Raw genomic sequence first — 26,741 nt, 5'->3', positions numbered from 1 at the left:
GTGTTGATTCAGAACGAACCCAAAGTCCCATGGCCATACACCCTTCTTTTATAGTGATAACTTCCCATACAAGTCTCTGGACCTTGCTGTGTCACACCGGAGCTGTCAAGCCTGAGGGATTCAAGATTGCTCTGTTTAGCATTATTTTGAGTTGTTACCGGGAGGATCCGCAGCTGTTTCTTATCTCGTCCCTCTGGCTCAACTCCTTATCTCGTCCTTCGGGGGTGCCTTTGCTTTAGGGTCGTCAGTCTGCCATCCTGGATCATTCCACTCCCTTGACCATCCAGGCCAGTTGTCCTATCTCAGTTAATCACCACACGTTCTTCACTCACATGAACAGTAAATAAGGCAATTACAGCCATAAAACGTCTATCCTTCTAGAAACAATCATTAACACAATCAGTAAAGAATAAACCCAGAACAATTTCTTCTTGCTAATTCAAAGCTAGCAAAATGGAGTATAAGGCAAAATAAACAAAATGGAGCACAATTTTACTTGAGACAATTTCTTCCCATTAGGCTTTTGTCCTACAACATTGCACCTGATACTCCGGAGATAAAAATCCCTGTGTGATGAACTGGGACTGTTCTTACTGTGGTCTGTGAATGTTAACAGGGGAGTGTGGCTAGGATAGTCTGCATTGGGGGATGGGAGACTGACGGAGAATACCTGAGCATGTAACATGAGAACCCAGGAAGAGGTTAGAGGCCAGGTGACACATTTGCCCGGGAAACTGAACAAAGGCTGGGGGGTGGGGGGTCGCTGAGGGGAGAGTTTTCAGGAGCTGGCTGGTGACATGGCTGGGAGGCAGACGGGGCTCTGACCTCCCAGGGGGCTGGGGTGCCCTGAGACCCCAAGATGGACCCAACCTAGGGGGGTCCTGTTGTCTGTGCCTGCAAGACCTGTCCTGGACTGTATTCCTGTCATCTAAATAAACCTTCTGCTTTACTTGCTGGCTGAGAGTCATGGTGAATCGCAGGAAGCCGGGGGTGCAGTGCCCCGAGTCCCCCCACACTCCGTGACACCCTGTAGCCCCTTCCCTACCCCCACTGAGCCACCCAGCTTATGGCCACAGAGAAATTGGTGTCACCAAGAGGGGAAAGGTCCTGTATCCCCTTCATAGCCAGCAAGAACCCATGCCATGGAGCAGGACTGGAGCTGGCATCCCAAAAGGGGCAGCGCCCCATATCGCATTCCTGACCATCACCCCCAACTCCCACAGCAGGCTCTATGGCCAGATTGGAGTCAGTACTCACTAGATTCATCGATTCCAAGGCCAGAAGGGACCACTGTGACCATCTAGCCCGACCTCCTGGATCACACAGGCAGGAGACCTGCCCCCCAATAATTCCTGGAGCAGAGCTTTTAGAAAAACATCCCATCTTGAATTAAAAATTGTGAGCAATGGAGCATCCACCACAACCCTTGGTAGATTGTGCCAATGGTTAATTACCCTCTTGCAGAGATGACCCGTGACTGCTGATACTGGGGTGGGGGAGGGCACAATGTAAAGGGGGGTCACCGTGACCACCACATATGTCACATATGGGAGGAACCTTCCTGCCCCACCTCCCCTGGGCCAGGGCAGCCAATCATGCCAGCTCCTGGGGGGCTGGGGCCACAAGCGCTGGGAGCACATGTCTCTGGGCTGGGCTGTGGATGGGGCTGGCCCTGGCCTGGGGAGATTCACAGCACCAGTGTCTTCCCGGAGCTCCTGCGCCTCCACAGACACCTCCTCAGGGGAGGGCTGCAGGCAATGCCCCTACCTCCAGCTGAACAGAGGGACCCTGCTCCCAAGGACTTTCCCAGCGACTTCTGCTCAACCTGGGGCCACCACTCTCTCTGTGCCAAAGTTTTTTGGGGGGGAGCATGGGCTCTGTCTGCCCACTGCCCCTCCCCCTGGCACGTTTCTGGCTCACTCAGCCCCTGTCCCCAGCAGACGGGCCCAGTCAGGGAGCAGAAGGGTCGGGACAGAGCTGCTTCTCACACTGCCTGAAGGTGGCCACTCAAGGTCACCGCCTCTGTGCAGCCCCGCGGCTGCCTGTGAGAAAGCCCAGCTGGGGAGGTGGCAGCAGCCCACTCCCTCCGCTCCCAACCTGGGCCTGGATGCTGGGGATAGGGGCTGAGCGAGCCAGAGCCCCCTGCTCCTCCACACATTTCCGGCTCACTTGGCCGTCTCTGTTAAACATTTACACCTTCTTTCCAGTCTGAATTTGTCTACCTTCAACTTCCAGCCGTTGGATCTTGTTATACTTTTCTCGACTAGATTGACGAGTCCATTATCAAATGTTTGTTCGCTATATAGGGACTTATAAACTAAAATACAGTGTCAATGACCTAGGGCCGGATCTGTAGGGGGCACACACATTTTACGCCACTCCCTGCCCGTCAGAGCCAGCCAGTCCCCTTATGCTGAGACTATCTCAAAGCCAAGGGGAAGCCCTAAAAGGGAATGGACTTGTAAATCATTTCCCAACACACCCTCGTCATCCCACACACCCTTCTGCGGTTGGGGAGCTTGCAGCCAGGAAGAAAGAGGGAGAGAGAAAAGTCTGATTTCTCTGCATCAAGTCCGGCACAACAGCAGACCCAGCCACCCTGCATTTGCAATCATGTTTTATTGCAGGAGGCAGCCCAGTAACTGCATCCAGGGCTCCACCTAGTGGAATCTTTATGCCACATCACCAACCCAGAAAACGCTGCATTTATGATGATGATGATGATGATGATGATGATGATTGATGTATTAATTGTATCACAGCAGCGTCTCAGGGTCTTGGTCATAGATTCGGCTCACATTATTACATACAGGCCACTAGAGGCAGCAGGGGCTGAGGAATGGGGAAGGGGCAGCTATACTGTATAATGGGCACTAGGGGAAGCAGAGGGTGGGGGTGGGGAAGAAGCAGCTATACTGTATAATGGGCACTAGGGGCAGCAGAGGGTGGGGGTGGGGAAGGAGCGGCTATACTGTATAATGGGCACTAGGGTGGCAGAGGGTGGGGGTGGGAAAGGGCAGCTATACTGTATAATGGGCATAAGGAGCAGCAGGGGGTGGAGAAGGGATGGCTCTGCAATATAATCACACTCGGGGCAGCAGCAGAGCAGGGGCTGGGGGAACTGAGCGTGCTGTGCAATGGGCCCAGGCTATATTGATTTGTCGTAGTGCACAGGGACCCCCCCCCACACAGGCGATGCGGATGCGTTGGGTGCTGGTGTCTGCATTGTAGTTGCAGGGCGGTGTCTGTGATCCCCCCTGCAGCCGGCAGGTGGTGAGGGCGAAGGAGGCTTTGCTGTCTTGCAGGTCCCCACTCGCCGGGGTCCCCCCAGAGCCGCAGACAGTGGTGATGGTGGTAGCACTGGCATGGACGAAGGTGTTGGTGAACTTGCAGACCGCTGAGGTCATGCCCCGGCGCTGCATCATCTGGTTGCAGTAGGTCCTGGAGTCCGGGGCACTGCTCTTTGGGTAATCGACGTGCTGCCTCAAGAACTTCTCATAGCGCGTCTCCCCCCTGGCCAGAGTCAGCCACGTGGCCAGCCAGACGAGCAGCAGTATCAGGTGGTGTCCCCTCTGGGCCATGGTGCCTCTGCCTTTGGATCACCCTGCAGTGGGGGGGAAAGGGAGGGATGGACATATGGGGCAGAGGGGACCTGTTTCCACCCTGGCCCTCCACCCGCTCATCTCCTCCAGCCCGCCTGCCTCCGGTGAGCTCCTTGCAGATTGGTCCACAATTGTTGCCCTGGATTTGAGTGTTGTATGTACCCCAGAATGCGATCAAACTAATTGCAGCCATATTATGTGCATTCAGTCACCATGAATTAATGAAATAGAACACCACATACCGTTAAGGGTTAATTTGGAAACAGGCTTTTAGAAGCAAGGTCATATCTAGCTGGCAGTTTCTGCTAATCAGAGTGGGAGGAGGGGACAGACAAGTAAACACGTGAGACTGAAAACCTTGGTGGATGGAAGACCTTGAATCTGGGCTCCTCTGATATTAGAAGTTTATTGAAAGTTAGGAAAAGTGATGATCCAGTAGGGGTCGTTATGACCCGTGTATTTTGTAGAAGTTAGTTATAAAAGATTAGAGTGTACTTTGGAGCAGTGCTCTGAAGCCATCTTGAGAGACATTTTTCCTGACACCTTTTCTCCCTGGTGGGTGAGCAACTGGCCACTACAAACCTGCTGTTAATTACTCAGTACTGTTCCAGATGTTAGGTAAATATCTGGGATGTTCTAAACCTATTGCTTATGTCTGTGTGTGCTTAAATCTAATGCACTGCAGAGTGCACTTACTTCCATTTAATCCTTGATCAGACAGAATTGCTGTTCCTATTGATTTATTCCTGACACCGCCTGGAGTGAAACAGTTAAGTTACCCTGGCTGTGGGTTCTGAAAACCCTGGGTAACAAGGGGACCCAAGTAGCACTGGTCAGACAGTCAGCCCAGCTTTGCACAACATGGGATGCTGAATGTGACCCCAGGTGCTCTCAGCCCAGTCTCTTTATTTTATTCCCCTTTAAATAAATAATTTAAAATGAGCCAATAGCCTGAGCTTCCCTCTCTATGTGAACTGACCCAACCCCTCTCACTCGCTTTGCTTTTTGAAATTCTGCAGCTCACAGGTAAGATCTAAACTGGTGGAAACTTCTGCTCTAGTACTCAGCAGAGCCACAGTGGGGTCTGCTGAGCCCTCTGCTCAAATCTGTAGGTGACATGTTCTTCCCTTCAAGCAGGAGTCCTGATTTCCAGCCCCCCCAATGATCTAACCCATTAGACCCCATTCTCCTCCCAGAGCTGGAGATAGCAACCAGAAGTCCTGGGTCCCAGCTGCTCCAGCTTTAGCCACTTGAATTCAGGAGAACATCAGCTGACCCTCACGCTGAACATTGATGACACTCCTCACCTGACCCCAGCTGGGTCATCGACTCACCTTGTCCTTGTGCTGGGGTTCCTGTCTGAGAGATGGATCCAGATCCCTGCTGAAAGGAAAGCCACTGAGCCTCCTCCTGCTCTAGTCTGCATTATATGGAGCCCAGATGTGCAGGTGGCCAGTGAGATACGGAAGGTGACATTCAGCAAACAGAGCTGGTCACGAGAAGTTCCTATGAACTGGGAGTAAAAGCAAATAACCTGTCAGGTGGGCTGGGGGAGTGGAGAAATGACAGGTGTGTTGGCTTCAAACAGTTCTGCCAATGCCCCTTAATTCCAACGCACAGTCCCTGCTAGCCCAGGCCTGGGCTCCCCCAGCAATGCTGCTGCGCCTCATTCCCAGCACCCCAGACAGGGAAGGGAGTGAGCCTGAGGGCCTGGGGAGAAGAGAACAGGGGCCAGAGCGAAGTGGGATGGGAAATGCGGGAAAGGATGAAGCACTCCCAGATGTATGGGGCTAAGGGGGTGTTATGATTGTGACGTTGTGCAGTCTATATGGTTTTATAAAAATATGTTAATGAGTGAATATAATGTAACTGGAATATGCTTCATGCAAAAGGTCTCTTGTATGGTATCAGTACAAATCTTATAATCTACTGAGTGTGATCATCTTATTTGTATAAATGTATAACTCTTGTATCTGGGACTAGAAATATGAAATATAACTCTGAGGGCCTATTGTAATTATGCAAAGTGTGGGCCATTAATGGTGGTTTGGCATCTTTATGGCTCCCATCAACCAGAACAATTGACTGGGGCTCAGTTTGCAGGCAAGCCTTCCTGTGAGTCAGGCTGGGAGGAATGAAGGCATGGGGTCTTACAGTGACATGTGATCATGTCACATGAACTGGAATCCATCTTTAACCTGGTGCTTTTCCAGTGTGTGGGGGGTGGAAACCCAGAGAGAGACAAAGGATTCCCACCTTATGCAAAAGATATATAAAGGAGTGGAACAGAACAAAGGGAGGGAGAGGAGCCATCATGAAGAATCCCCTAGCTACCACCTGAGCTGGAACAAGAGCTGTACCAGGGGAAAGAATTGTGCCCAGGCCTGGAAGGTGTCCAGTCTGAGAAAAAAACTTACTGAAGCATCTCTGAGGGTGAGATTATCTGTATTCAGTTTGATTAGACATAAATTTGTGCATTTTATTTTATTTTGCTTGGTGACTTACTTTGTTCTGTCTGTTACTGCTTGGAACCACTTAAATCCTACTTTCTGTATTTAATAAAATCACTTTTTACTTATTAAGTAACTCAGAGTATGTATTAATACCTGGGGGAGCAAACAACTGTGCATATCTCTTTATCAGTGTTATAGAGGGCGAACAGTTTACCCCGCATAAGCTTTATACAGGGTAAAACGGATTTATTTGGGTTTAGACCCCATTGGGAGTTGGGCATCTGAGTGCTAAAGACAAGCACACTTCTGTGAGCTGCTTTCAGGTAAACCTGCAGCTTTGGGGCAAGTAATTCAGACCCTGGGTCTTTGTTGGAGCAGACAGGAGTGTCTGGCTCAGCAAGACAGGGTGCTGGAGTCCCGAGCTGTCAGGGAAAGGAGGAGCAGAAGTAGTCTTGGCACATCAGGTGACAGCTCCCAGGGGGTTTCTGTGTTCCAACCCGTCACAATGATGTGGAGCTGTCAAGGGGTTTCTACTACGCCCCACTTGAAAGTTCATCAGAGGCCACTGACCCCACTCTCAAGTCCCGCTGAGGCTATGTCTACACCACAGAGTTAAATAATGCAAGTTATGCCAACATTCATCAATGGATATAATTGCATCGCTTGTGCATGGTCACACAACACTCCTCATGTTGGTGGAGCGTGTGCACAGTTGTTGATCTAGCATCAAGAGAGAGAGCAGTGAACCATGGGTAGCTATCCGACTGTGCAACTCTTCACCTTCTGCTGCTAGGAGTTGTGGGAATGGATTGCAGTGCATCACGGATGTAGGCTCACCCTCCCATGATGCAGTTTTTTCTGTCCCATCATTCCATTGGTTCCGACTACATTTTGTGCCGTTTTTCAACAGCCCCTGTAAACTGTACACCCAGCATCTCTGCCTGAAAGCATGGATCCTGCACTGCTCACCAGTCTTGTGATAAGTGTTATGAACACAACACAGCTGATCATGCAGTATTTCATGAGCTGCAAACCTGAACAAGAATCCACCGTGCCTGCCTTGCTGAGTGCCATGGAAAAAAACAACGCCAGATTACTTTTGGCATTCACGAAGCAGCTGCACATGATGGACTGTCGCTATTGGGCTCAGGAAACAAGCACTGAGTGGTGGGATCGCATCATTATGCAGGTCTTGGATGATGAGCAGTGATTTCAAAACTTTTGGACGTGCAAAGTCACCTTCCTGGAACTGTGTGCAGCAGGGCCGGATTAACCTTTTGTGGGCATAGCGCCAAACATATTTGTGGGCCCCCATGGAGGCAATGGAGCATGGCGTGGGGAGGTCAGTGTGACGTTGCTCTCTATATGATTTTATGAAAATATGCTAATAAGTGTGAATACAATGTAACTGGAATATGCTTCATGCAAAAGGTGTCTTGAAAGGTATCATTACAAAGCTTATAAACTACTGAATGTGGTCATCATATTTGTATGTATGTATCAATCTTGTACCTGAAACTAGAAATATGAAATATAACTCTGAGGTCCTATTGTATTTATGCAAAGTGTGGGCCATTAATGGTGGTTTTAAGAGTAGGTTAGATAAATGTCTATCAGGGATGGTCTAGACAGTATTTGGTCCTGCCATGTGGGCAGGGGACTGGACTCGATGACCTCTCGAGGTCCCTTCCAGTCCTAAAATCTATGAATCTATGAGGCTGAAGTCATGAGAAATCCCCTAGCTACCACCTGAGCTGGAACAAGGACTGTACCAGGGGAAAGGATTGTGCCCAGACTAGGAAGATGTCCAGTCTGTGAACATGAAACAATGGGTGTTATCATACACACTCTAACGAGAGTGATCAGTTAAGGTGAGCTCACTCATTGTTTCATGTTCTCTGTGTATATATATATCTTCCTACTGTATTTTCCACTGCATGCATCCGATGAAGTGGGCTGTAGCCCATGACAGTTTATGCTCAAATAAGTTTGTTAGTCTCTGAGGTGCCACAAGTACTCCTGTTCTTTTTGCGGATACAGACTAACATGGCTGCTACTCTGAAAACAGTCTTATTAATCTCTCCTCATATGGAAGCTGTTCCACACCCCTAATCATTTTTGTTGCCCTTTTCTGAAACTTTTCCAATTCCAATATATCTTTTTGAGATGGGGTCACCAGATCTGAGGGGAAGGGAACAAGGTGTGTAGTCATATAAAGGAGTTAATACTTTACATTTCATATGTTGGAGATGTTTTTCCATCTTTTCTGTATCTTTAATGAAAGATTAAAAGGATTGTTAATGGTGCATTTGCCATGGGACTGGGCAGGTCTAGGGCTCTGGAGACCAAACCCCGAACCTTATTTAACACTGTTAAATCCTGGACAGTGACAGGGTCATGTTAACACCATCAACTGTCTGGGCCCATATATGCCATCTAAATTACTGCAACAGGGCCCAGGGCTGGGATAGCAGGGGCTGTGGGTCAGGATTGTGGGGCACTGGCAGAGCTGTTAGTTTCTGGGCTAGGACTGTATTAGGAAGGTGCCAGTGGGTCAGGACTCAGGGTGCATCTACACAGCAAATGAAGGTGTGATTGCAGCATTCCTACACTAGCTGTAATCTAAGAGGCATGGGTAACAATAGCTGTGGGGACATGTTGACATGTACTGTAGCATGGGTCGGGAACCAGAGTCCTTACCATTGTTCCTGGTGAACTGGTACTGGGGCAGCTACCCCACAGTGAATTCTGTGCCACCTAGTATTGTTGCCCACACTATCTAGGTTAAAGCTGGAACAGCTCTACCTACCCGCACTACAATCGCATCTTCACTTGATGGGTAGATGCACCCTGAGATGTTTATGTGGAGCCCAGGTCTCTAGCAGGACATGTGCTGTTTGTTCCCCACCCACGCCCTGCCTTCTATGCCAATGTTTTTAATTGCCAGATTCAGGAAATTGTCCTTACCCAATTGTTTATTGGGTTTCCCCCTCCCACTCCATATTCGGCTGGGCTCTATATAACCTGCTCCAAGATGGGAAGGAGGATCAGGTGCGGTTCAGCTCAGAAGAGACTGGGATCCATCACTCTGATGACAAGGAAAAAACAAGACTTGGGTAAGCTGCAAGAGATTCCACCAGCTGGGATAGAGGAGAAAACAATGTCACATGGGATTGTAACTGCAGGGTTCGTTTTCAGGGAGAACATAAGAATGGCCATACTGGGTCAGATGAATGATACACCTAACCCAAGAGCCTGTCTTCTGATGGGGCCAATGCCAGATGTTTCAAAGGTAATGGGCAGAACAGGACAATTGTTGAGTGATCCATTCCCTGGTGTCCAGTCCCAGCAACTGGCAGTCAGGGGCTTAGGCACACCCAGAGCATGGGGTTGCATCCCTGACCATCTTGGCTAATAGCCATTGATGGACCTATACTCCATGAACTTAAATAATTATTTTTTGAACCCAGTTATACATTTGGCTTTCACAGCATCCCCTGATAACAAGTTCCACAGGTTGACTGTGTGTTATGTGAAGACGTATTTCTTAATATTTGTTTTAAACCTGCTGCCTATTAATTCCATGGGTTGACTCCTGGTTCTTGTGTTATGTTAAGGGGAAATAACACTTCCCTATTCATTTTCTCCGCCCCATTCATAATTGTATAGACCTCAATCATATGCTCCTTTAGTCATCTCTTTTCCAACCTGATCAATCCCAGTGTTTTTAGTCTCTCCTCCTAAGGAAGCTGATCCATACCCCTAATCATTTTTGACAGGTTTCAGAGTAGGAGCCGTGTTAGTCTGTAGCTGCAAAAAGAACAGGAGTACTTGTGGCATCTTAGAGACTAACAAATTTATTTGAGCTCAAATAAATGTGTTAGTCTCTAAGGTGCCACAAGTACTCCTTATCATTTTTGTTGCCCTTTTCTGTACCTTTTCCAATTCCAATATATCATTTCTGAGATGGGGGCGACCAGATATGCACATAGTATTCGAGATGTGGGTGTACCATGGATTTATACAGTGGCATTACGATAGTTACTGTTTAAACATCTATCCCTGTCCTAGTGGTTCCTAACATTCTGTTAGCTTTTTTGACTGCTGCTGCACATTGAGCAGATATTTTCAGAGAACTCTTCACACTGACTCCAAGATCTCTTTCTTGAGTGGTAACAGCTAATTTAGACCCCATCATTTTGTATGTATAGTTGGGGTTATGTTTTCCAATGTGCATTACTTTGCATTGATCAACACTGAATTTCATCTCTTACTTTGTTACCCACTCACCCAGTGTTGTGAGATCCCTTAGTAACTCTTCACAGTCTGCTTTGGACTTAACTAGCTTTTTTATGTCATCTGCAAACTTTGCCACCTCATTGTTTACACCTTTTTCCAGATCATTTATGAATATGTTGAACAGCAGTGCCCAACAGATCCCTGGGCAATCCCGCTATTTACCTCTCCATTCTGAAAACTGATCATTTATTCCTATCCTTGGTTTCCTATTGTTTAACCAGTTACTGATCCATGAGAGAACCTTCCCTCTTATACCATGACTGTTTACATTGCTTAAAGGCCTTTGGTGAGGGACTTTTTCAAAGGCTTTCTGATGTCAAAGGCAACATGTTCTAGTGGTTAGAGCTGTGGGGGGAGGGTGCTGGGAGACAAGACTCCTGGGTTCAACCTCCACCTCTGGGTGGGGAATGGGAAACAGTGGGTTACAGATGGGGGCTGATTTCAGTAGGGGGCTTTGCAGCAGCTGGCCCATTGGCGGTCCCATCTTGGCCAGAGTCTGAAACTCAGGACACCTGAATTCTATCCCTCGGACTGGGAGGAGAGTAGGGAAGAGTAGGTTAGAGGAAGGGGCCCTGATCTCAGTCAGGGTCTGTGAAGCACCTGGCAAAATTGGGTTCATACAATGGGAGGTGATCACTCGAGGTGGTTGGGCCCAGGAGGCTCCATGGAGGAAGCCAACCCCACCCCGCGCTATCTCCATCCATCCCCCCCCACCCCACTGCAGGTCGACCCAGTGACAGGCACGGTCATGGTCCCAAGCAGACTCCACCCTGTGTTCCTGCTGCCCCTCATCCTGCTAGTCGCCTGCCTGGCTCTGGCCAGCGGGCAGCCATGGGAGGACCTGAATGACAAATTCAATAAGAACCACGTGGACAATACAACATCCCCAGCCACCATGCCTGCTGACTACTGTGAAAAGATGATGAGGGCCCGAAAAATATACTGGAATCTGCTCCACACCTTCATCCATGCATCCATCCCATCCATCAACAACATCTGCTTTGAGGGTGGGATACCATCCAGGGCGGCCTATGCAAGAGCAAAAATTTTGACACCATCACCCAATGTTTATTTAAGCCTGACCCGAAATTGCAGATGTTCTCTTATACTGGGAGAGGGATTTCAAAGCAAATTGTCATGGGCTGCTGGAAGAGGCTCCCTGTGCTCTATGTGGAGGAGGCACTGGGTGCAGTCTGGGTGTAGAGAGCAAGCAGCTTCCACACCAGCCTTGGCATCTGGTTCCTCTCCCACCTCTAAACACTGGTCACTTTGTTCAGGTGTTTGCACCCTCACTCTCTCCTGCCCCTAGTGCCCATTATACAGTATAGCCGCTCCTTCCCCACCCCCACCCTCTGGTGCCCATATTTTGCATTATATATTAAAGCCAGCAACTACCTATCTTGCACTCCCTGCTGCCACATAGTAGCCAACTAACTCCCCATACTTTAATTAAGGATTATCCATCAGTTCACCCCGCTGGTATTGTGTATTCAATCTGATAATGGATAATCCTCATATTTCTCACAATTACCTGTTATTTCTCATTGTTCTTTTCATTGTTTTTGAACATTTCTCCTCAGTCTGCAACTCTCTGAGCTCCCTACACTTCATAAAACCTGATACTGGCATAGCAATCACTGGCTTGTTGTGTGAGATTGGGGATAGTAAGAACATAAGCCACTGAAGACGTAATTAATGTGCTGGAAATGTTTTGTGGTTTTCCCACGAGGGTCTCTGTGCTTGCAAGCCCAAGCTCAACATTTTTTCTAGTGTCGGGAATAGAACCCACGAGTCCTGACTGCTACCGCTGGGCCTGCTCTGACACATTACATCCCACTGCCCTCCAAGCATTGGGAAATGGACCCAGGAGTTCTGAATCTTCATCCACTCTCTTCTAACCAATCAGATCCCACTCCTCTCCAAGGAACAGGGTTCAAAACCAGGAGTTCTGATTCCCATCCTCCCTTGCTTTAACCCAGTAGACCCCACTCCCCTCGCAAAATCAGAACCCACACAACAGATATAAACCTTCATCCTTCAGATCACGAGCTAGTCACTGACTGAGGATGGTCAGGAAGAAACAGGAGTTGGGATTCCTAGATTTACACCTGAGCCTTTTAAGGTGGTTGCTGTAGGCTTCAATTTCTTTAGGGTCACAGCATCCAAGCCCACCACTGCCAATGTCCAAACCTATTAGCCACTCACAGAACCTCGTGTGAAGAGGACAAGGGGTGAACATAGAGTTTGAGAGGAAGGTGTCACCCTGTGAAGCAGGACTCTCTAATGCAACCCCATCTTCTGTTTCCCTGGGATACTCCAGTTCTGAACCCCCTTTATGTTTCTCTAATTCACTCCAGCTCTGCCACCCCATTGAGACCTCCAAAAAGTATCCCTCCGAGGACTTTCTAAATCACTCTGACCCTGGGCTCCTTTGACCACAACCCTCTGCTCCTTCTCTCTCTCTCTGCATTTAGGAAGAGGCTGGAGACAATTTGCAATATTGTTCCTCTTTGCAAAAAACCTGCATCCATCAGGGATTTAAACCTAGGCCCTCACACACTGGCTGCAATAGTCACATGCTTATACCAACCAGGGCCGGATTAACTTTCTGTGGGCCCGGTGCCAAACATATTTGTTAGGGTTACCATATTTAAAAAATAAAAAAAGAGGACACTCCACAGGCCCTAGCCCCGCCCCTTTCCCACCCCGACCCCGCCCCTTCCCCACCCCGGCCCCGCCCCAACTCCGCCCTTTCCCCGCCCCTTCCCCAAAGTCCCCGCCCTAACTCCCCCTCCTCCCTCCCAGCCACGCGAAAAGGGCTGCCCGAGCGCAACCGGCTTTACGGTTTGCCGGGCAGCCTCCAGACCCTGCGCCCCCAGCCGGCGCTTCCCCAGCGCAGCTGGAGCCCGGGAGGAGAAGCGCCCTGCCGGGGGCGCAGGGTCTGGAGGCTGCCCGGCAAACCATGAAGCCGATAGCACTCGGGCTTCGGGCAGCCCCTATGCCTCCGGACCCTGCGCCCCCGGCCGGGCACTTCTCCTCCCCGGCTCCAGCTACTCTGCTCCTCCCCGGACTCAGACTTCAGCTCTGTTTAAGAGCCAAGCTGCCCGAGCCAGCGCTATCGGCTTCGGGCAGCCCCCGTGCCTCCAGACCCCAGCCGCCGGCTGGGCACTTCTCCTCCCCGGCTCCAGCTGCTCTGCTCCGGTGGCGCAGGATCCGTAGGCACGGGGGCTGCCCGAAGGTGGCACGCAAGCTGATTTTTTTTTTTGGCAGGCTGCGGGTCCCGGCCACCACTGAGCCTGCTGCCGGCCTGGGGTTCCGTTCACTCAGCTGCCAGCCGGGGTCCCAGCCGGCGACTCCGCTCAGCCTGCTGCCATTCACCTAGGCCGGCAGGAAGCTGAGCAGGGCTGGTGGCTGAGACCCTGGCTGGCAAGGGGCCGCCAGCCAGAACCCCAGATCGTCAGCGGGCTGAGTAGGGCCGGCGGCCGGGACCCCAGACAGGCAGCAGGCTGAGCTGCTCAGCCCGTTGCCAGTCTGGGGTTCTGTACGCTGGCTCCTGCTAGCCGGGGTCCCAGCCACTGGCCCCGCTCAGCCTGCTCAGCCCACTGCCAGCCAGGGTCCTGGCTGCCGGATCCGCTCAGCCTCCTGGTGGCCTGGGTTAACGGAACCCCAGGCCAGCAGGAGGCTGAGCGGGGCCGGTGGCCAGGACCCTGATTGGCAAGGGGCTGGCAGCCAGAACCCCAAACTGGTAGCGGGCTGAGCGGGGCCGGCGACTGGGACCTCAGCCCACTGCCAGCCGAGGTCCCAGCTGCCGGCTCTGCTCAGCCTCCTGATGGCCTGGGTGAACGGAACCCCAGGCCGGTGGATGGAACCCTGGGTGAACGGAACCCCAGACTGTTCACCCAGGCTGGCAGGAGGCTGAGCGGAGCTGGCTGGGACCCCAGTAGGCTGAGCGGGCTGAGCGGGGCTGACAGTTGGGACCCCAGCTGGCAGGAACTGACCTACTGCTGGCCCTGCTCAGTCCGCTGCCAGCTGAGTGAACAGAACCCCAGGTCGGCAGCAGGCTCAGCGGCAGCTGGGACCTGCAGCCTGCCATTAAAAGAAAATCAGCTTGCATGCCGTAGGTTGTGGCATGCGTGCCGTAGGTTGAGGACCCCTGTTCTAGTGTATACTGTACTTTAGGGTAATTTTCACAATACACGATTTTCCTCTTTCCTCTTTAGAACCTAACCCCTGTGTAAGATGTGACTCCACTGTAGTGTAAAAAAAAATGTTGGGCACCGCTTTTTGGCACCCCCAAATCTTGGCGCCCAGGAGTCAGGGCTGGGGGCTGGGGAGGTGTAGGGGGTGCAGGGGTCAGGGCTGGGGGCTGGGAGTGTGTGAGGGATGAAAGGGGGGTGCAGGGGGCTTGGGAGGTGTGAGGGGGATGCAGGAGTCAGGGCAGGAGCTGGGGAGGTGTGGGGGGTGCAGGGGTCAGGGAAGGGGGCTGGGTGTGTGTGAGGGGGTGCTGAGGAGGTGTGAGGGGAGTGCAGGGTCAGGGCAGGGGGCTCAGGGTGTGTGAGTGGTTTAATGGTAAAACATATTAGCTGAGGAATACCAAGCAATGGTAGGCAAACAGTATAATGGCTAACAAGGGTTAGGCTGGAGACTCTTGCCTACATGCTCGGGGTCTTACTGATCGCCATATTTGGGGTCGGGAAGGAATTTTCCTCCAGGGTAGATTGGCTGAGGCCCTGGAGGTTTTTCGCCTTCCTCCGCAGCATGGGGCAGGGATCACTAGCAGGAGGGTTCTCTGCCAATTGAAGTCACTAAGACACAGGATTTGGGGACTTCATCAGCAGAGTCAAGGAAAGGGTAGGGACAGTTTTGTGGCCTGCAGCATGCAGGGGGTCAGACCAGATGATCATAATGGTCCCTTCTGACCTTAAAGTCTATGAGTCTATGAGGGGGTGCAGGGGGCTGGGGGTGTGTAGGGGGTGCAGAAATCAGGGCAGGGGCTGGGGGTGTGTGAGTGGGGTGCAGGGGACTGGGGAGCTGTGAGGGGGTGCAGGGGGCTGGGGGTGTATAGGGGGGTGAAAGAGTCAGGCCAGGGAGCTGGGTAGGTGTGAGGGGAGTGCAAGGGTCAGGACAGGGGGCTGAATGTGTGTGAGGCAGTGCAGGGGGCTGGGTGTGTGGGGGTTGCAGGAGTCAAGGCAGGGGGCTCGGGGTATGTGAGGGGGTGCAGGGGGCTGGGAGGTGCAGGGGTTAGGGTGGGCAGTGGGCTGCGGGGGTGGGCTAGGGTTGTGGGGGTGCTCACGCAGGGGGCTGGAGGGGGTATGCCCCAATTCCAGCCCCTTCCCAAGGCCTCATCCCCGCCTCTTCTCCTCCTCCTCTCTGGAGGGGCGTGCTGTGGCTCGCTCCTCCTCCCCCCTCCTGCCGGCAAGGAGCTGATCCAGCTGATATGCAGCAGGCAGGGAGGGGGGGAATGTAGCATGCTGGGGAAAGAGGTGGGGAAGAGGCCTCACCCCCGCCTCTTCTCCTCCTCCTCCCTAGAGCGGCGTGCTGCTGCTCCCTCCTCTTCCCTCCTGCCGGCAAGGCTGATCCAGCTGACCGGTGGCGGGGGGGGGGCAGGGAATGTAGCACGCTGGGGGAAGGGGCGGGGCAGGAGCCAGGCTGCCGGCAGAGGCTACCACGGAGCCGTAGCAGCCCGCAGCATCAAGCTTCTCTGACCCCTCAGGAGAGAGCGGGGGCCGGATGAAGAGCGCGCCAGGGCCCCTTTCGACCGTGGGTCCGGCGCCAGTGGCGCCATTGTAAATCCGTGTGCAGAGCCCGCCCCAATTCTGAGGCACAAGGACACCAAAATGAGAGCTGCCCTCTCAGTGGAGAAGCACGTAGCAATCGCTGTGTGGAAGTTGGCAACTCCAGACTGCTACCGGTCAATCATGAATCAGTTTGGAGTTGGGAAGTCCACCACGGGGGTTGCATTCACACAAGTGTGCATGGCCATTACTTGCATCCTGCTATGAAGGACTGTGATTCTGGGAAGTGTGTGAGAAATTGTGGATGGCTTTGTGGCAATGGGATTCCCTAACTGCAGGGGGGTGATAGATGGCACACATATTCCAATTTTGGCCCTGGAGCATCTTGCAATAGAGTACATCAAGAGAAAGGGCTACTTCTCTATGGTATTGCAGGTGCTTGTGGATCACTGGGACCATTTCACTGACATCAGTGTGGGGTGGCACATCTTCAGGAACACTGGCCTGTACAGAAAGCTGCAAGCAGGGACTTTCTTTCCGGACCAGAAGATTCCAATGGGGGATGTTGAAATGCCCACAGTGAGCCTGGGAGACCCAGCCTACCCCTTACTCCCATGGCTCTTACACTGAAAACCTTGATAGCAGCAAGTAAACTTCAACAACAGGCTGAAGAATGGTGGAGAATGACCACTGAATGTGCATTTGGCAGATTAAATGGTCGCTGGCACTGCCTTTATGGCAAGTTAGACGTCAACAAGGGAAATATGCTCTTGGTCATAGCAGGCTGCACTCTGAATAATATTTGTGAAACTGAAGGGGAAAGTTTCCCCGGGGTGGAGCATTGAGGTGATCACTGGCGGCTGATTTGGAGTAGCCATATACCAGGGCTATTAGAGGGGCTCAGAGGGGGCTGTAGTGAGGCCAAGTGGAGAGCGAGGGACCATTACACTCTCCACTGTCTCCAGCCCCACCCCCCCAAATATCCACAGGGCTCTTGGCGGTGGAGGTGGGGTCACCGAGGATGGTGACCAGCTCCTTATCAAAGTGGCAGGTGTTTGGCGCAGCACCAGAAAAACAGTTTTCCTCCCTTGACTTCTGGCACACCTGCCTCAGCACTTTATGTTCCCACTGCACTGCTGCGTGTCCCATTCCTGGCCCTTATCACACAAGCCATGAGAGATCTGCTCATCGGCATCGAAGTTCCCACGGCTTGAGTGCAGCTGGGATGGCACAGCCTCCTCTCCTCATTGACCCAGCAGAGCCAACAGCTCCGGTGTGCTCCAAGAGGGAGAGCTGCAAGGGAAGATGCGATGTGAGCTGTCCATGACGAGCAAACAGGAAGTGGAATTTCAAAAATTCCCGGGCCTTTGAAGGGGGCAGATGCCATTGTACCAAGCTGCAGGGCAGCGGAGTTTGAACTGCTGAACAAAGTGGTCAGGATAGGCATTGTGGGACACCTCCTGGAGGCCATTGACAGTGACATAACCAAGTACAGTGTCTACACTGACACTGCGTCAATCTAACATTGCGGCAAAAAGCTCCAGGCCTCTCGTCGAGGTGGTGAGGTTATTTTATCGGTGCAGCAGGGGAGTTAAATCGGTGGGAGGCGCATCGCAGTGCGTGCACCTACACTTTTTGGTCGACAAAAGCTGACGTTAGTCGACAGAACTGTCGTGTAGACAATGCCTGAGCTACTCAACTTGTGGCCATATTGTCAGTGGTGACACCTAGACAGGAAAAGTCCTTTAACTTATTCCCCACCCCATGAGCCAGCCAGTGCCCTGCGCTGGGGCCAGATGGGAACCAGCACCCTGTAGAGAGGAAAAGATCCGTGTCCCATTCCCCACCTCCCTGCGCCAGCCAGTGCCCTGCCCTGGGGCTGGATCAGAGTGGACTCTCTTAGAGGGGAAAGGCCCCGTGTCCCATTCCCCATCCCTCTGAACCAGCCAGTGCACCACACCAGGGCCAGATCAGAACCAGTGTCCCATAAAGGCGCAAGGACCTGTAATTCATTTTCCAACACCTAGTCATAGAATCCTAGAAATGTGGGCATGGAAGGGACCTCATGACGTATCTAGTGCACCCCCTGCACTGTGGCAGGATCAAGCAAACCTAGACCATGCCTGAGAGGTGGTTGTGAAACTTGTTTTTAACAGCTCCAGTGATGGTGTTTCCATAACCTCCCTTGGGAGTCTGTTCCAGAGCTTAACTACCCTGAGAGATAGAAAGTTGTCCCCAAGACCTAGCCTAAAGCTGCCTTGCTGCAGATTAAGCCCATTGCTTCTTGTCCTGCCTTCAGTGAACATGGAGAACTGTTGATCCCCATCCCCTTTAGAACAGCCCTTAACATATGTGAAGATGGTTATCATGCCACCCTCAGGCTTTTCTCCCGACTAAACCAGCCAGTGAAAGGAACTGGGCCTGTTTAGTACTTTCCTGACAGGGCAGGTTTCCTAAACCTTTGATCATTTCAGTTGCTCTCTTCTGGACTCTCTCCAATTTATCCACATTTTTGCTAAAGTGCAGCACCCAGAACTGGACCCAGGACTCCAGCTGGGGCCTTACCAGTGCTGAATAGAGCAGGACAATTCCCTCCTATCTTACATACCACACTCCTGTTAATATACCCCAGAATGATATTAGTCGTTTTCACGGCTATGTCTTGCTGTTGACTCATTCAGTTTGTGATCCATTATATCTCCAGGTTTGACAGAGAACTATTGATAACTACTCATTCTGTTTTCAGAACTGTTAGGACTTGGAGTGAGACACAGAGAGTGACGTCTAATTTCTCTACAGCACAGCCCCACAACCATACACTCGGCCCTTCTGCATTTGCAGTAACATATTTTATTGCAGGAAATAGGAAGAGAATCCAACTCATCAACAGTTACCACAGCAACAGTTATTACAGTACCATTTCCCTATATCACCCAAAGCAATAGAGGAAGATTTCACTATATTGTATAGAGGGCACTAGGGGCAGCAGAGGGTGGGGGCAGGGAAGGGACGGCTATACTGTATAATAAAAACAAGGGGCAGCAGAAAGCGAGGGGTGGGGAAGGGGCAGCTATACTGTATAATGGGCAGTAGGGGCAGCAGGGGGCGGGGGTGGGGAAGGAGCAGCTATAGTGTATAATGAGTACTAGGGGCAGCCATTTGTGTTTGTATCCTGCTGGCCCAGGCTCAGGGTCTCAGTGCCAGCTGGGGACCCAGATTTTCACTTGTCTGGATGGGAACTGGCCCCCAGAATGGGGAATCCCCCTGCAGGCCACAAGCTGCCGGCCTGTGGGATAAGGAGATGCTGAATATCCCTGTGGGGATTCATGGTGGGCGTTTTCCGTTGCGGGGGGGAGGGACAGGGCAGGATAGCCCCCAGTGACAGAGGACTGCCGATGAGCAAAGTGGGGTGGGGAACAGGGGCGTCCCATGCTCCCAGGGCAGGGCAGGTATGTTGGCTCTAAGTGCACGGGCAGCCAATCTTCACAGCCCACGCGGATCCTCGTGTTGCCAATTGCAGCCCTGTATTTACAGTTCCTTGGGTAGGAGCCAGGCAAAACCTGGCACACGGTGATGTCAAAAGATCTGTGGCTGTCGTAGAAATTACCACCAATGGGTGTCCCTGCATATTTACAGATGTCTTGGAGCTGGTTTATGGGGGTATCAACGAAGGTGTTGGTGGGTTTGCAGGCAGAGCAGGTCAGGCCCCGGAGCTGCATCATGAGATCACAGTAGATCCCGTCATTGCGGGCGCTGGTCTTGGGGTTGTTGACGTGTTGTCTTGCGAACTGCTGGTAGCTGGCTCCTTCACTGAGCTGGGCCAGGCCAACGGCCAGCAGGATAAGGGGCAGCAGGAACATGAGGGGGGGTCCCCTGGGGACCATGGCTGCATCTGTCACTGGATCAACCTGGAGTGGAGAGAGGGGGGAGATGGATGGAGACAGCGCAGGGTGGGTATCTGCCTCCTCCATGGCACTTCCAGGGCCCAAATGCCTCTCCCTGCCAGCCCATGCTACCCCTAACGCCTCATTACCACTACCGTGATCAAAGTGCCCATTGTTCTGGGTGCTGCCCAGAGCCAGACAGAATGTCTTACACTCTCAGTACGTAAAGTGAACAGAGAAAGGGTTCTGATCCCCATATTACAGAGGGGAAAATGAGGCATAGAGAGGAAAAGGCACACCGTTTCCACTCCCACATGGATAATGCATACTCTACACTAGGGGTCTCAAACACGCGTCCCCCAGAGTTATTTCCTGTGACCCGACAAGCTCCCCTCCCCGCCCCGAGAGCACCGCATTCCCACTCCTCCGCCTCCCTCCCAGTGCTTCCCGCCACCAAACAGCTGTTTGGCAGTGCTTAGGACTTTCCAGGAGGGAGGGGGCAGGAGAGGGGACGCGGCGCATTCAGGGGAGGAGGTGGAGAAGAGTCGGGGCCAGGGAGTGTATTTGGGGAAGGGGTTGGAATGGGGCAGGGAGGGGGCGGAATTGGGGCTGGGACTTTGGGGAAGGGGTTGGAATGGGGGCGGGGAAGGGGTGGGAAGAGGCGGGCCATGGGTGGGCCCTCATGGGAGGGGTGGTGTGGGGGCGGGGCCAGGGGCAGGGGGGGCGGGCTTTAACCAAAGTAATTCTAAAAGTAAGTGCGTTTTGTCCTTTGAGTGAGGTGCATTACTGAGTGTTTATATTTTATTAAAACCCCCCAGAACTGACTTCAGCATTGAAAAAAAGAACACTCATGGAAGAAAAGAGAGTTTTCCAAGACAAATGGGAGAATTTATATTTTTTCTGAGAGGTAGAAGATACAATTCAATGCCTTATTTGTCAGCAAATGATTGCTGTTCCCAAGGAGTATAACATGCATTGGCACTACGACATGATGCACCGTGAAAAATATGATGCATTCACTGGAAAAATCCAAGAGGAAAAAGTTCAGCAACTTAAAGCAGCATTTGCCAAGCAAAGAAATTTCTTTTTGGAGATTAACAAGTCTAGAGAAGATTCAGTAAGAGCAAGTTTTGTGATAATTGAAATGATAGCTAAGTCTTCGCAACCTTTTACAGAAGGCCTATTCGTAAAAGAACGTCTTGTGAAGGCTGGCAAAATGTTATGTCCTGATAGGAAGAAAGTTTTTGAAGGCATAAGCTTGTCTGCCAATACAGTTGCTTGCAGGATAACGGATTTAGCAGATAATGTGCAAAAACAATTGATTCAAATGGCAAAAGACTTGGAAGCATTTTCAATTGCTCCTGATGAGAGTACAGATGTACCAGATACCACCCAGTGTACAGTGTTCATTAGAGGTGTGGACTGCAATTTGAATATAACTGAAAAATTGCTAGACTTAATGCCACTGAAGGGTACCACAATGGGATGTGACATATTTCAAGGACTGGAAGAGTGCATTGAAAAAGCTGCGCTGCAATGGAACAAACTGGTATCTTTGGCTACAGACGGTGCGCCATCAATGTGCTCTGAAAACGTTGAAGACCAGACTGAACAGCCTCAATATACCAGGAATTAGCTTCACCAGTATACATTGCATTTTGCACCAAGAAGCCCTGTGTAGTAAAAGTCTACAAATGAAGGAAGTTATGGATGTAGTTCTTAAAACTGTTAATTTTATATGTGCACCAGGTCTGAATCACAGACAGTTCACTTCTTTTCTAGCAAGTATGGACAGCCAATATGGGGAACTTCTGTATCACACTCAAGTTAGATGGCTGAGTCGTGGAAATGTTTTGAAGCGTTTTTTGCACTTAGAGAGGAGATTGATTCTTTCATGAAAATGAAAAACAAGGAGGTTCCACAGCTTGCTGATTTCACTTTTATCTGCAACCTTGCTTTTCTAACCGATGTAACTAATCACCTGAATGCACTGAACTTCAAGCTTCAGGGTAGAAAACAGGTGATAACACAGATGTATGACAGTATTAAGTCATTCAAAGTCAAGCTTACGTTGTGGGGGAAACAGCTGACTGCTGGCAATTTGGTCCATTGCTGGACTCTGAATTCCTTAGGAAAAGTTGAACCCAAATCCTTGAAAGAATATGCAGATACTGTATCATTTCTAACTTACACAAACAGTTTGATGTGTGGTTTAAAGATTTCAAGGCACTTGAACCACATTTTCAACTTTTTTCCACACCATTTGCTGTGGAAATTGACAATGTTGCAGAGGAAATGCAGATGGAGTTAGTGGAGTTTCCAGTGTGATACCATTTTGAAGCAGAAGTATACAGATGTTGGAATTCCAGAATTCTACTGGTTTCTTTCACAAGAAAGATTTCCCATGTTATTCTCTGCTTCTGCAAGGGTAATGGCAATGTTTGGAAGTACATATATATGTGAACAGTTTTTCTCTTCCATGAAGATTAACAAATCTGTGTTAAGGTCAAGGCCAGCTAAGTGGCCAAAAATGAAATGACTGTCAAAATTAGCACTGACTTTTCGCATTACAGTTTTAAAAAAGTGAATACATTGACTTTTAATATCATACTGTATTACTCTTCATTTTTTTCATTTTTGACTATACTTTTGTATCGTTGTATGAAAAGGTTTCAGTGATGCATCTCTCAGGCCAATGCACTAGTCCTCATGTGGCCCTCGTGGTGATTTGAGTTTGAGATCCCTGCTCTACACCAGTGGTTCTCAAACTAGGGCCGCCACTTGTTCAGGGAAAGCCCCAGGCGGGCCGGGCCGGTTTGTTTACTAGCCGCCTCTGCAGGTTATGCCGATCGCGGCTCCCACTGGCTGCGGTTCACTGTTCCAAGCCAATGGGGGCAGAGGGAAGTGGCAGCCGGCACATCCCTTGGCCCGCGCTGCTTCCATGGAGCGGCGAACCGTGGCCAATGGGAGCCACAATAGGCCGAACCTGCTGACGCGGCAGGTAAACAAACTTGTTCAGGGGCTTTCCCTGAACAAGCGCGGCCCCAGTTTGAGAACCACTGCTCCACACTATATAATAGGCACGAGGGGCAGCAGGGGGTGGGGGTGGGGAAGGGGCAGCTATACTGTATAATGGGCACTAGGGGCAGCAGAGGGTGAGCTGTGAGGAAGGAGCGGCTATAGTGTACAATGCAGAGGTTCTCAAACTTCCTTCAATGGTCCATCCGTCGTCTGCAAGCTCCATTCAGGTGGTCTGTGGATATTTCCCTCTATGGTGCATGCCTGGGTGGCTGCACACGAGACAATGAAGGGTCAGCACGGCTCCACTAATTAGGTGCCTAGACCCTAAAGAAGACGCACATGTAAGGTGAGGGGGTGGCCTTGGGGTGAATAGAGATTAGGTGGGAGGGGGCAAGGGGTGAGAAGTCGGGGTGGGGGAATTTGAGACGTGCAGGGCTGTGGCGGCCAGAAAAAGAGGTGACTTTCCCCAGCTCCAGGGCTGCGGCTGCCAGGGAGAGATGGCGTTCTGTTGCCTGCCCAGAACTGGGCCCCGAGATGGCAAACAGGGTTCGTTGCCCGGTGTGCTTGGCACCAATAAAGACTCCGAGGGGAGAAAGCAAGCCAAGTTTATTTCAGAGCTCTGAAATGGCACTAGGAGACCAGCATGTCTCAAATCAAGTGCAACAAATACAAACAAATTTTCCCTTTTATATTCCAAGCAGTTTCCGTGTAAGCCTTTGTTCTGTTACTCCCTCTTACCTCTCCCTCCCCTCCCTTCTGTAGCAGTTACAATTAGAAAAATTCCCATTCGTCTGCTTATCTTTTGGCCTTGCAAGGCCTGTTTACAGCAGCTGCCTGCTAGAAAAGCTGACCCTTACATTTCTGCTTCAACATGTAAGCAGTTAGCATAGAAGTAGGTGGGAGTTCACAAGATGGAGTCACTGTGGCTCAGGTAGGCCCAGAGCAGAAGAGCTTCATCGGCACTTTTGGCCTTCCACTCTCCCGAGTTACCTGGTAGCTATGCCTAGTGGCACCAACAGTTCCTTCCCAGCCTCAGCTCTATAGCTGCTCTGGTGGGAGAGAGACCCCCTCTCCTTCCCAAGCCCAGCTCGGGGGCTGCTGTGGTGGGAGAGAGAGGGAGAGACCCCCCCCTCCTTCCCAGCCCCAGCTCGGGGGCTGCTATGGCACGGGAGAGAGGGCACATCCATCGCATTAGAAAGGTAAGACTACTGATATTAAAATATAAGTTGTGTGCTTTTCTTTGTAGTACAAAAAAAGTTTATTATTATTAAGTATTTTTGATATAGCGCTTTTATCCAAAGCACTTTATAATAGTTAGCTAATTGTACACACAACACTTGGAAAGATCATTAAGTGATCCGCCAGGACCCTCAGCAATTTTGAAGTAGTCCACGAAAAAAAAGTTTGAGAACCACTGGTATAATGGGAACTAGAGTCAGAAGAGGTTGGGGGCAGGGACGGGGTGGCACTGGGGGGCAGCAGAAGGTGATGGCAGGGAAGGGGTAGCTATACTGTATAATGGGCACTAGTTGCAGTAGGCGTTCCTCATGGCGTTGGTGGGATCGATACAGTTGACTGTGAATGCTGACTGCTGTTCTGGGGTCCACCTTCTGGAAAGGAGCAGAAAAGAGCCACAACAATGATTTAAGGGCTGAAGAAATTGCCTGAGTGAGAGAATTAAAGAGCTTGATCTGTTAATGTATCTAGCAGCAGACTGAGAGGTGACTTGATGAGAGTGTACATGGACCTTCATGGGGAGAAAACACCAGGCACTCAATGTCTGTTCAATCTAGCGGAGAATGGCAGAGAAGGAACCAAGGGTTGGAAGTTGAAGCCAGACAAATTGAACTTAGAAATAAGGCCCCAGTTTTTAATGGAGGGGATGAGGCATCATTGGAACAAATGAGCAAGGGGAACAAATTCCATCTTCACCATAGGCGCCGACTCAATGGGTGCTCCGAGGATGGAGCACCCACAGGGAAAAATTGGTGGGTGCTCTGCACCCACTGGCAGCTCCCCACCCCGCCCCAGCTCACCTCCGCCTCCTCCCCTGAGTGTGCCACTTCTCCCCCTAGCTCCAGCTGTTTCGGGGTGGCAAGTGCTGGGAGGGAGAGGGGAGGAGGGTGAACACGGCGCGCTCGGGGAAGAGGCAGGTGGGGATTTGGGGAAGGAGCCCAATAGGGGCAGGGAGGGGGCGGAGTTGGGGTGGGGACTTTGGGGAAGGGGTTGGAATATGGGCAGGGCAGGGAGGGGCCAGGCCCGGAGGGGGGGGCGCGAGGACCCACTGGCCCCGGGAAATGTTGGAGCCTATGCTCTTCACCATCTCTGGCTGGCTCCAATCCAGACTAGACAGCTTTGTGGAAGGTGCTTTAGCCAGACACGTGTGCTTGGGCTCAGTGTTGGGGTAACTGGGTGAAATTCTCTGGCTTGTGATATACAGGAGGTCAGGTTAGATAATTGAATGGCCCCTTCTGGCTTTAAAATCTAGGAATGGTTCTGGTGGGAGGCAATTCACGGAGGCCGGTTCAGAGTGTGAACACCCCAGCTCTATAGGCAGGGCCGGCTCCAGGCACCAGCTTACCAAGCAGGTGCTTGGGGTGGCCACTTCGGAGAGGGGTGGCACGTCCAGCTGTTCGGCGGCAATTCGGTGGACGGTCCCTCACTCCTGCTTGGAACGAAGGACCTGCCGCCGCAGATTGTGATCACGGCTTTTTATTTTGTTTGTTTGTTTGGCTGCTTGGGGCGGCCAAAACCCTGGAGCCGGCCCTGTCTATAGGGCTTCTTATGCAAATGGGTGAGGAAGGGATGCCTCAAGGCAAGGAATGGTCCAAAATTTCCCATGGGTTGGACAATGGATCCCACCCCAAAACTAATCCCCAGAGAGATCCCCCCACTCAGAACCTCTTTGTAACCCCCATCCCAGCATGTGCTCCCATCTCTCTCGTAACTGATCCCCAGAGGTTTATGAGTCTGCCAGATGGGGAACCTGAGCTGGGATTTTGAAAGGAGCCTTCCAGAGTTAGGTGCCCAAATCCCGCAAGAGATCCCCTAACTCCCTTAGGCCCCTTTGCAGACTCCAGCCAGAGTTGTCCAGCAGTAGCAGTTCATGCACTAGGCTCCAGTGAATTCTAAGCCATTGTCTACACTAGTACTTTTGTTGATAAAATGTTTATTGGTCAGTGGTGTGAAAAAACACCCCCCTGGGTGACAGAAGTTTCACCGAGAAAAGCGCCGGTGTGGACATTGCTATGTTGGCGGGAGACGCTCTCTCCCATTGGCATAGAGCAACTACATGGGACACTTTACAGCGGTGCAACTGCAGCGGAACTGTGCTGCTGTAAGGTCTGTAGTGTAGATTTGTAGTGTAGTGTGACAGACCCAGACCAGTGGGGTACAGGAGTCTGGAAGAGGGCAAATATACTGGTCACTGGATGAGTAGTTTTCTGTTCCCTGAGTGACCAGACCTATTGGGATCCAGGAATTGGGCAGGCAAAGCCCGCCCACTGCTAAAGGATCCCCCCCCCAGCCTAAGGGGGGGGTCCACAGGACCTGGAGACCAAAAAATTACGGGGGACAACTACTAAAAGAACAGGGACAGGAGTGAGGTCAAAGTGTCAAATGAAGCAAACCAGACGGGGACACCGAGCAGAGAACCCCGGACAGCACCCACTGCTCCTCAAAGGTGTCAAGGGAGCCAGTGGACGCCACCCAGAGGAACTCTGCCCGGATACGTGAAAGAACGGAGGA

General features: G+C 51.3%; 2 protein-coding genes across 3 annotated transcripts in view; one reads left to right on the top strand and one right to left on the bottom strand.

Annotated features, from left to right (window-relative positions):
* The window catches only part of LOC135975277 (uncharacterized), a 259,450-nt gene that overhangs the window by 159,081 nt on the left and 73,628 nt on the right, over positions 1-26,741 (top strand). The gene's annotated exons all lie outside the window — the stretch shown is intronic.
* On the bottom strand, positions 3,009-5,076 carry LOC101946645 (ribonuclease). The gene is given in 3 exon segments (XM_005311787.4): positions 3,009-3,184; positions 3,186-3,604; positions 4,937-5,076. Coding segments are annotated over 2 exon segments (432 nt in total). The 5' UTR covers positions 3,582-3,604; positions 4,937-5,076; the 3' UTR covers positions 3,009-3,148.

This window comes from Chrysemys picta, chromosome 13, assembly GCF_011386835.1.
Source record: "Chrysemys picta bellii isolate R12L10 chromosome 13, ASM1138683v2, whole genome shotgun sequence".
Taxonomy (NCBI): domain Eukaryota; kingdom Metazoa; phylum Chordata; order Testudines; family Emydidae; genus Chrysemys; species Chrysemys picta.
Note: the sequence above shows the minus strand (reverse complement) of the source record. Positions and strands in the feature narration are given on the sequence as shown.